The sequence below is a fragment of the Nicotiana tabacum genome, chromosome 13, assembly GCF_000715075.1.
Source record: "Nicotiana tabacum cultivar K326 chromosome 13, ASM71507v2, whole genome shotgun sequence".
Taxonomy (NCBI): Eukaryota; Viridiplantae; Streptophyta; class Magnoliopsida; order Solanales; family Solanaceae; genus Nicotiana; species Nicotiana tabacum.
The window spans coordinates 111,431,175-111,441,939 of NC_134092.1; the positions used below are offsets into that span (position 1 = coordinate 111,431,175).

General features: G+C 37.4%; 1 protein-coding gene across 1 annotated transcript; it reads right to left on the bottom strand.

Moving 5' to 3' along the window:
* Positions 1-9,471: 9,471 nt before the first annotated feature.
* Positions 9,472-10,765, bottom strand: LOC107760378 (uncharacterized). Its single transcript, XM_016578417.2, has one exon. The coding sequence runs from the start codon at positions 10,568-10,570 to the stop codon at positions 9,482-9,484; it is 1,089 nt and encodes a 362-aa protein (XP_016433903.1). The 5' UTR covers positions 10,571-10,765; the 3' UTR covers positions 9,472-9,481.

The following is a 10,765-nucleotide window of genomic DNA, read 5'->3' on the forward strand; positions in this document are numbered from 1 at the left end:
AATGCTACTAGTAACACAAATGTTGTAGCCTTGCTTACCACTACATTAAGACCTGCATTTAGTAATATTTTTCATGTTAGATGTATTTGTCATATTTACTATTTAATTGTAGGTGATGATATGCGAATTTTAAATGTTGAAATTGAAAAGGTTAAAATGGCTCTTAATTGGCTTTTTTATTCAAACCATACAAGTAGACTTAGAGAATATTTTAAAAGATGCGATGAATTTGGCCTAAGAGAAAGAAAGGTTCCTAAACCTTGTCCAACTAGATGGAATTACATGTATGAAAGTTTAGTTGTTGCATATGAATATAGAAACCCTGTAAACTCAACGTTTAATGCTCATGTAAGTGATGATGATGAGCACCTTACAAATGCGGATTGGGCTAATGTTAAAATACTTGTAGATTTTTTAGAAAAATTTCATATTGCTACAAATGAATTTTCTGGGCAATATTATCCTACTATTTTTAACTATTTAGTTTATATTGCAGAACTTGCAAATTTGTTTGATCATTTTTCAGAGGGTGGAGAAATTTATCAACTTGCTATTGATTCTATGAGAAAAAAGTTTAAAAAATATTTTTTCCCTATTCCCCCTATTTATGGTGTTGCTGCATTGTTAAATCCTACTATAAAATTAGGAGGTCCTCAATTTTGGTATGAAACTGTTTATAATGGTTTAGCACTTGAAGATAAGGAGTTGTCTAAACTTCCGGATGCAATAGTCTCAATTAAAATAAATGTTAAAACTATTTATAATGCTTATCAAGTTGCATTAGATCATGCTAGACCAAATGTTCCAACTCCTTCTTCTTCTAGTTCTCAATCATCTAAAAGAACTGCAGGAGTAAGAACACTTAGTGTTTGGGTGGGGTTCAGGGGTTCTCAAGGTTCTAGTACTAGTGATTTTTCACAACTAAATAAGCTTAAAGTTTATTTGTCACAGAAAATTGAGGAAGTGAATCCCGACGGCTCCTTTAATATTTTGGAATGGTGGAAGGACAAAGAAAAATACTTTCCGATTCTTTCAAGGATGGCCCGAGACATTTTAATTATTCAAGCATCAACAGTGGCATCAAAGAGCGCTTACAGTCAAGCAAGACTACAACTTGGTGATTATAAAGCGTTTATGAGGGAGAGCTTGGAAAAATCAGTACTTTTCAGAGATTGGATCCGTTCGGAAAGAAGAAATTTTGGACTTGCTGAATCACAATCAGAGGTAGACGAAGCTTACGAAGAAATGCTAGCTGAACTTGCGGAGGATGCTGCTTCGTCTGGAAGCGGTGATGACCAAACTTCTTTTCCGCCACCACCAACGGAAATTCCTCCGGACCTTGAAGGATTTATGAAATTTGTAAGAGATACCATGTAACTTATATGAACAAAAATTAATATGTAACTTGTATTTTGGCACATCTTGATTAGTTTCTTTTTCTTCTCAATGGTGGTATTAGCACCTTGTTGTGCTCATTCCATAGGGGGAGGAAGACTAAGAAAGATATTGCCATATTTTTTTAATGCTATAATAAAATTATAACGCATTGCTTTGAATATCTCTTTAAAATATTTTTGTCTTTAAATTTAAATTAAAAAATTTAGGTCACAATTCTATAATATAATTTACAAGAAATTGCTTTAAATATTGTTATTACCATTTTTTTTTCTAACTTCTATAAAAAAAATTAAAAAATAAAAAGTATCCATTGGGCCCACATAGGCCGGGACCGGCCCACTTTACCCGGGACCGTTAGTTCGTGGTCCCGGTCCCGGGCCAATTCCAACAAGAAGCCCGCGAAGACCGGGACCACTTAGGACCGACCCATTTAGGACCGGCCCACTTAGGACCGGGCCCACATGCCACCCTTACCAGGTACTGGGCCAGGCGTCGCCAGGTAAGTTATTTCGGCCCAGTTTAAGTTATTTTAGTCGAACCTCCTCACATTACATGCCCTAAACACTAAACACAATAGAAACAACCCTAACCTCAAACACACATCAAGCTTTAAAAGAAAAAAAATTCACAAGCTCACACATCTTCTCATCAGCGTTGCTCTCAACCAAACACACTGCATGAATTATCCTCACCCACAAACACTCAGCAGCACATTGCCATAGTGGTCTCCCCCATCCCCATTGAAGTCAAGTTTAGTCTTGCTATTCTATCACACTCATTAGAAATTCTCAAGCAGCTCCCTCCTCTCAAAAGCTTCAAAGGTATGATTTGATCTTTTTCCTTTGTAATTTCGAGCGGGGTACTGGTATACAATTACACACAAAAATTGGTGGTTGTTCTTCATTGTAGTATTGAGTTTGTATGCTGGTGCTGCGATTGTGGAAACATGTGGTAGTACGGAACCCCCAAGCCGATTTGGGAGGATGAAGCAATCCCTCATTTCCATAAGAACTCCCATGGCACTAATGTATGTTAAGTGTTTGATATAATGCCTCAATGGCATTCCTTGTCCCCATTGAAGCCTGAGTCTCCAGGATTAATAGACTAGTGTTATGAAGTCATACACCACGATAAAATCTTAAGTGTGGGGTGGCTCGCGGGTAGCCCATGTATTGTTCTTTGATTCTAATATTAAGAAAATACGAGGTGAAGTCTCAGTAACCTCAGAAAGTCGGGAAAAATTATGTGTGTAGTGTGTAATGTAGTTTTATCTGACTACCACTTATGTGTGTAGAAAGAACTCAAGAAAGAAAGAAAAAAATAATAATAATAGTTGTATTGCTGGAAAAAAAAATTCTTTGATAAGTGGTGACTCTTAATATAATTATGCTTAAAGAAATATGGGGTAATATAAATTGAAGTGAAGGTGGAATGTTTGGTTTGGCATAAGTATGGGATGTGTGTCAAAGTATATGTATTGAAGTACTTAAGGGAGGTGTAGTCACTCATATCCAAATGTATCCTACCCAGCCCGCAGCCTACATTACAACAAATGAAAGTCCTACTTGATCTTAGACTGGATGAACTCGATTAGTAGAGTATTACACTACGGGCAAGCCTATGGTGCATCATTTGTGGCATATGAATGTTATTTCTAAGAGCGAGTGAATTTTGTCTATCTTGAGTTCCTATGTTCTTAAAATTCATTGCATGTGGAACTAAGCTCTTTGATTGAGTGAGGGCACAAGATTCATGAAGGAAAGGTAATGTTGTTGACATCCATGTTAGAGTAAGTAAGTGAATTGTGAATAAGGCATGGTATTTGTGAGTCGAATCTTGAGGCGAGGATGTCACACTTGTGTGCTTAAACTATTTTTAAAAAATTCTTGGTGTAATGAGTTGGGAGAATTGATTAAAAAGGTCGTATCTACAAGTGTAGTTTGATTGCTCGAGGACGAGCAATGTTTAAGTGTGGGGTATTGATGTGTGGCTATAATTCCATAGTTTCGTACATTATGTTCCTTGTATTTTATATGCTTTAATGATAAATTATACTTTATTTGCGCATAATGGAATTTATTTTATGTGTAGGTGAATTGGAGATGAAAGTAGAGCAAAAGGGATACTTAAACATTGAAAGTGTGCTCGAGAACAATGAAAAGGAGAGACCTGGCGAGGCCAGCCAAAGGCCAGGCTGAACCAGGCTTAAGCCTGGCAAGGCCAGCCAAAAGCCAGGCGTTAGGCTGGCGACGCCAGGCCTGAGGCCAGGTCCAATCCAAGTTTTGAAGACTTAATTCGTTTCTGGCTTTGACTAGGACTTTGCCTACACGTTCAGGGTTTCTTCTACACATATAAATAGACCTAAAAACACCACTTAGAGGCACTTTTGCAGCGAGAGGAAAGAAGAGCTGGTGGAATCACCTGTTGGGAGTTAGAATCATCAATTTCTACAACTTTTCATCTTTACTCTGTATTTTAATTATGCAAAATATTTGGGATATTGTTACTATGAGTATGAGTAGCTAAATTCCTAATCTAGGGTTTTGATGGAACCTATTGAAGGATGATTTTCTTGTTACGTTAATAAAGATTTGCCGTAATATTTTCTCTATTTGTTCAACTATATTATTCTTGTGGTTGATTGAAGGGCCCTCAATTAGTTGTACCTATTTAGTATGTATTACTCGGGAGAGAGTGCATATTTAGGTAGTTGTTGAATAACATCACTCCTACACGTATATGAGAGATCAATACGGAGGTTTAAAAGTGGGTTTAGGGATAACAAAACCTTGATGCGATCTGAGTGAGCTGTACTTAATGCCAACTAGCGTAATTCGGGAGAATATGCCTAGTAAATTGTGGTAATTACTCGGGAGAGAGTTATGACAGTTAGAGTGCTCATGGTCGATAGAGAAGACTTAGGCAAAAATTTGTAGAAAACGTAGCGGAAAAGATTCCGACAATAGGGAAAATCACAAACTTAGATCATTCCAATTCTTGTTTACAACCCGTTCTTAGTTAGTTGTTAATTATTATATTTTCATTACGTAATATTTAGTTAATAAAACCCAACTTGTTACTTAAATATTTTTGAAGATTGATTGTGTGAATTTGTGTGAGTCTAGTAGCTGTGTTTGATAGGTTAATTCCCTGTGAGATTCGACTCCGAACTTATTAGCCGAAATATATTTGTAACGACCGCTTAATTCTTTTTATAAGGCATAGTTGGGCGTGATCATTACTTGTGATGGGTTAAGGGCTGTGTAAAGGGACTTGACTGAAAATAGGCCATTTGGAGTTAATCCCCAGATGATACGATCATGTGAGTATGAATTGATAGGAAAATAAACACCCCTTATGAGATTGGTAATATCGTCTAGTAACTCAAAGGATAAGCTTGAGGTGTCCCATGAATGTTGTGCACGATAGGATGCAATTGGTGCCTTCATTTCAGAATTAGTTAAAGGACCATGTATCATCTTCCTGATGGTGGTATTTGGTTGAAGCCAAGCGTCGTTCCAGAAATTTATGTGGGTTCCGTTAGCAGACATCCAAAGGAGGCCTTGTTGACAAAGAGCCCAACCTTTTTGGATATTCTTCCGGATAGTAGAGTGTTTCGCTAGGGGTTTTAAAGGATTGGCATATTTAGAAATAAGAATGAAAGCCCACAAAGAGGCATGGTGGTGGAATAGGCGCCAAGCCGTGCTAGCGAGAAGTGCTTGGTTCTTTGTCTAAACTCTGAAGCCTTTGGATCCCCAGACCTCCAACTTTCTTTGAATTAGTAACGGTCCCCCAACTAAGCATGTGTAGCTTTTTTTGACTAGTGGTGGATCCCCACAAAAAATGTATTTCGTATTATTCCAATTTATGTACAATGGATGCTGGTAGTGTAACCAGTTGCATTACATGGTTTGGGATAGCATTGAGGGTGGATTTAATAAGAGTGACTCTGCCCGCTGGGGAGACAAACTTGGTTTTCCATCCCGCTAGACGTGCCTTAAAGTTGTTTAATAGGAATTGAAAATCCCTGTACGAGTTGTAGGCAGAGAAAAACCCAAATATTTTTCAAAGGTAGTGCCTTCAGACATATTAAAGGAGGTAAGGACAAAGTTTTTATCTAAGGTAGTACAATTCTTGGAGAAAAAGATTTTTGATTTAGTAAAATTAATCTTTTGTCCCGAATGGTGAGTAAAGTAATTTAAATAATCAATGATTGTGTGACAGAAAATCGTTGTGATCTGTGAAGTAAAAATGATATCATCTGCGAAGAATAGGTGGGAGATTGATGGCCCAAAGCGGGAAATTTGGATAAGGGCCCAAGAATGATAGTCAACGGCAATGTTGATGCTTCTTGAAAGCATTTTCATACACATAATGAATAAGTAAGGTGATAAAGGATCCCCTTGTCGAATGCCACGTGATGGGGAGAAGAAGTTTGTTGGAGCACTGTTGATAAGTATTGATACGAAGGAGGTAGTAATACAAGACATGATGAGATTGATGAGAGGCAAGGGGAAGTGGAAGTGTAGGAGTGTGCGTCGCACAAAGGACCATTCCAAACGATCAAAGGCTTTTTCGAGGTCTAATTTGATAAGAGCCTGACCTCGTTTACCCTTGAGATTGCGGAAATGATTAAGTAGTTCCGGAACAATAATCGCATTATCAGAGGCACGATGATTTGGTTGGAAGCTAGATTGTGTGGGCCCAATTATTTTGGACAAGAACGGCTTGATGCGATTAACAATTATTTTGGTAATGATTTTATAAATAGTATTACAAAGGCTAATAGGTCGATAGTAACTTAAGCAAGAAGCAGTTTGATTTTTAGGGATGAGACAGAGATAAGTAGTATTAATTTTCGGGGTTATAAATTATTTCTCAAAGACTTGGTGGCAGAATTATAAAATAGATTCTCTAACTTCTGGCCAATAATTTTGGTAGAAATGTGGGTGTAGTCCATCTGGGCCAGGAGATTTGTAAGGTTTGAAAGAATTTATAGCACGTACTATTTCAAGATTATTTAGGGAGCGTGTGAGTACGATACCATCAGAATCAGAGAGAATACCAGTATTATTTGGTGGGTACTTAAGTGTTGTGCTTAAATGCTCAGTGGTAAAGAGATTACGAAAATATAGAAAGATAGAGTCTTTTATGATATTTGTGTCAAATGTCCAATTTCCAACATCATCTTTTAAGGCAGTAATGCGATTACGATGTCTCTTTTGAAGAGTGGATAAGTGAAAGAAACGAGTGTTAGCGTCCCCATCATTTAACCAATTAATAAGAGATTTTAATTTCCAAAAGTTTTCCTCCAGTTTTAATAAGACATTAAAATCACTAATAAGTTGATTTTCCAGGTCTTTGAGGAAATTACTCGTTGGATAGTAAACAGATTGTTGAATGCCTCCAATCCTAGCTAGAAGTACCCTTTTTTTATGGAAAATATTGCCAAAAGTGACACGGTTCCAGTCTTGGACATCCTGTCGGAATTGATGAATTGAAGGAAGTAAATTATGATTATTACAATTCCAAATATTAGAGATAAGAGGCCTGAATGTGGGGTGAGAGTTCCAAATACTTTCAAACCTAAATGGTTTGGTTACTATATTCTTGGAAGGTAATAGATTAAGAAGCAGCGGGCAATGATCAGAATGAGTTCGCGGGAGATGTCTAACAGAAGCATCAGGAAACAAATTTATCCAAGCGTAATTTGCTACTATTCTATCAAGTCGTTCTAGAATAGAGCAGTGTTGGTTCCTATTATTTGTCCAGGTAAACCTACTACCCTTATAACCAAGATCAACAAGATGACAATACTTTAAGTAATTAATAAAGCTGTCTACTCGAGAGTTATTAATAGCCCGACCTCCAAATTTTTCGGATGCACGAGTGACTTCATTAAAATCTCCTCCCACCAACCAAGGACCATGATAGTGATCAAAAATACAATGGAGGTTCTGCCATAAAACTTTCGATGTTGTAAGACTAGCATATATAATAGAGAATAAAAAGCGACGAGTTAATGATTTTACCTCCACCATGCAGTGTACCTCTTGGTTAGTCACTGCAACTTCTTCTACAACCAAAGAACGGCTATACCTCATGCGTTACCTTCAACCGGGACAGCAGCCATGCTTGTGAAGTTGAAGTCATCACGAAGATGCATGTGGTCAGCGAGATGCGTTTCCAGAAGGACCACGAGGAATGGATGATGATAGTCAAGTAGGGATCTAAAACTACGCCGAAACTCAAGGGATCGAGCACCACGGCAATTCCAAGAATCTCGTCAATATTATTCATCAATTAATCACGAATAAGATTGATGGATATATGCGGACCTGTTAGCCCAACAAGGAGCAACTATTATTGTTCAATAGTACAGAACCACCTAAGAAGAGGCCAACCATTTTATTGCTACAAAGTACAAACAACAATTTACGTGTACTTGTTTGCACTGGAATGATAAGTACTAGTTCATCCTTAATCAGAGGTTTCAGATTCGAGTCTTAGATATGGAATCGTCTTTATTTGGAAGCGGTTTATTCACATGTGGGACTTCCTCATGCAAATCTGGAGTCGGACGGGCCCCAATGCGAATACAGAACACCAAATGAGAAACCAGGAAAAACACATAAAAATAAAAGTAGCCTGATGCACACACAAAGCACCATGTATTCACATAGGGTCCGAGGAAGGGTCACAACCCTAGGGGTGTGATGTAAATAACCTACCTTAATGCAAATATTAGTAGTTGCTTCTACGACTCAAACCCGTGACATGTATGCCACACGAAGATAACTTTACCGTCAAGAAAAGAACAACAACAACAACAACCACCCAGTAAAAAATTACAAGTGGGGTTTGAGTAGGGTAGAATGTACCCAGACCTTACCCCTACCCCGGAGGGATAGAGAGGCTGTTTCCGAGAGACCCTCAGCTCAAGAAAACGAAAATATAGAATCTGTGACAACAACAAAAATCAGAAAGATAATATAAGCATCGTAGGAAATAGAAAATGGATAGAAAAGCAATAACAACAACGAGTAATAGCTAGAGCTACCGTACTATGGAAAAAAACGGAAAAATAGTGTGGACACAAACTTACACCACTAATAATCCAAAGACAACACCCTAACAGGCTAGCCCCACCCCCGATACGAAGGAAGAAAAATGCTCGACTCCCTCCTAACCATCAACCCTAATGCTCGATATCCACACCTCTCTATCTAGAGTCATGTCTTTGGAAATCTGAAGTCGCGACATCTCCTACCTGATCACCTCACTCCAATACCTTTTAGGCCGCCCTCTACCTCTTCTCATGCCCGTCAAAGCCAACCGCTCACACCTCCTAACCGGGGCATCTTGGCTTCTCCTCCGCACGTGTCCGAATCATCTAAGTCTCTTTTCCCGCATCTTATCGTCTATGGGAGCCACACTCAACTTCTCCCAAATATCTTCATTCCTAATCTTATCCAACCTAGTGTGCTCACACATCCATCTCAGCATCCTCATCTCTGCTACTTTCGTCTTCTGGATATGGGAATATATCGCGTGGAGCTAATAAGTCCAGCATCCAACTCGAATCCAAATCCAAATCCAGAATCCAGACAAGTTTCCATTTTAGATCCAAAAATTAATCTTGGTTGCTGTTACCAATGATGTGCTTTTATGGAACAGTAAAGAATTTCGAGTTATCTCCGAGGAATTGATTAAAAGAAGACTCAAATATTTAGATTGAAACATCTTACCCAAAAAAAAAAACATCTTACAAATTGAACCATAATTATTTCTCAACAGTAATGTAAAATTTTAAAAATGGAATGACATATAATGTTTCTCAAATTGAAAGAAATTGAAACTTTTCACCAGTTATAACATGGGAATATTATGCCTAAAAACTAGGAATATGTAATACAGAAAAGTAGGAGCTGTCTCATATATTAGAAACCTATTCAGAAAAAAATTCCTTCTAATAGATAAACATTAAACATGTCAGTATTATTACTACAAATTAGTAGAAGAATGAATAAAAAATATGCTAATACGAACTACTGAGAAAGACTATTGCCTTAACAGCTTAACTTTAGTCTTGAAGCTTGACCAGTGCAAAACATAACTGAGTACCTTCTCTAAATGACCACAACTGCATCAGAGTACCAATTTTCAAAGCATTCCTTTTAGTCACAGCATTCCAATATGTAGTCAACACATAACTTGAACTTGTTTTCCCATTACTTTTGTTCATATTCCATTTTCTCAGATTAATATCACATGTTTCAAGAGAAGGCTCAATCAACTTCACTTTTTTCTCAGACACATTATTCCCATTGCGAGTATTCAAATGTGCATCTTCTTCTGGTTTAAGAAACTCATTACTCATTTGCCTTTGTGGGATTGAAAGTCTGCCCTCTCCCGGTTTAATATCAGTCTCAAACAACCTCTTTTCTATTACCAATATTGCTGATTCAACTGAACCTCCTATTTCTGTAATTTTGTTCTTGAATTCTATAGGCAATTCTCTTGGTTGGTTGTTAACTACAACAGGGGCTGCAACTCTTACAATAATGTTCCTTTTCACCTTCTTCTTTTCCCTTTTAGCCTCTTCTTTATCTTCCTCTTCTTGCTTTGCTGGTTTTTCATTGGCCAAATTTTTGTTAATGAAGTATTCTTCATTGCTTAAACCAAGTGGGTCGTTGGCTACTTTTCCTGTTCTTGATTTTCCAATTGCAAAATTAGCACCAATAGTACCCCAATTGATTTTGATCGTTCTGTTTTCCCCATCACCAACTTTTACTACTCTGATTTCTTTTTCTTCTAAATTTTCCACAGCTTTCTTGATCATCAATTCTTCACTGCAAATAAATTGTTCAGTAACTTTTCTTGGCTGTATGTTTTGCAGTGATCGTTTCCCTTTTGGGATGGCGATATCAAGAACATGCTTTTCTTGAGGATCAAGATTATTAACTGGGAAAGATGATAATATGGACTGAATATTGTGAATGATTTTTTCTTCTTTTTTGATGCAATACTCTTTATCTTGTTCAGCAACAACGTTGTATTCTTCTTCATACATGGATTTTAACTGAGCAACTTCAGCAACAGCCACCAAATAATCCACTCGACTCATGTTGGGCTTAAATTCCATGCCCAAAAAATCATCTACCGTCAGCATTGCGTTACCCTTAATTGTTCGTCAAATAAACAAGAAAAGAAGAGCAGATATAAAGAAATATAGTAGTAGTAGTATTCTTGTAACTAAAGACCAAAGAGAATTAGAGAGAGTTAAGGATGGAAAAGCGTTTTGATCAAGAAAGCGAGTTTTATAGAATTAAGAGAATTCTAAACCTGAACTGTTTGGGTTTAGAAC

Bases quoted from the DNA above. Each gene is read 5' to 3' on its own strand.
- LOC107760378 (XM_016578417.2), bottom strand. From the start codon at position 10,570: ATGCTGACGGTAGATGATTTTTTGGGCATGGAATTTAAGCCCAACATG.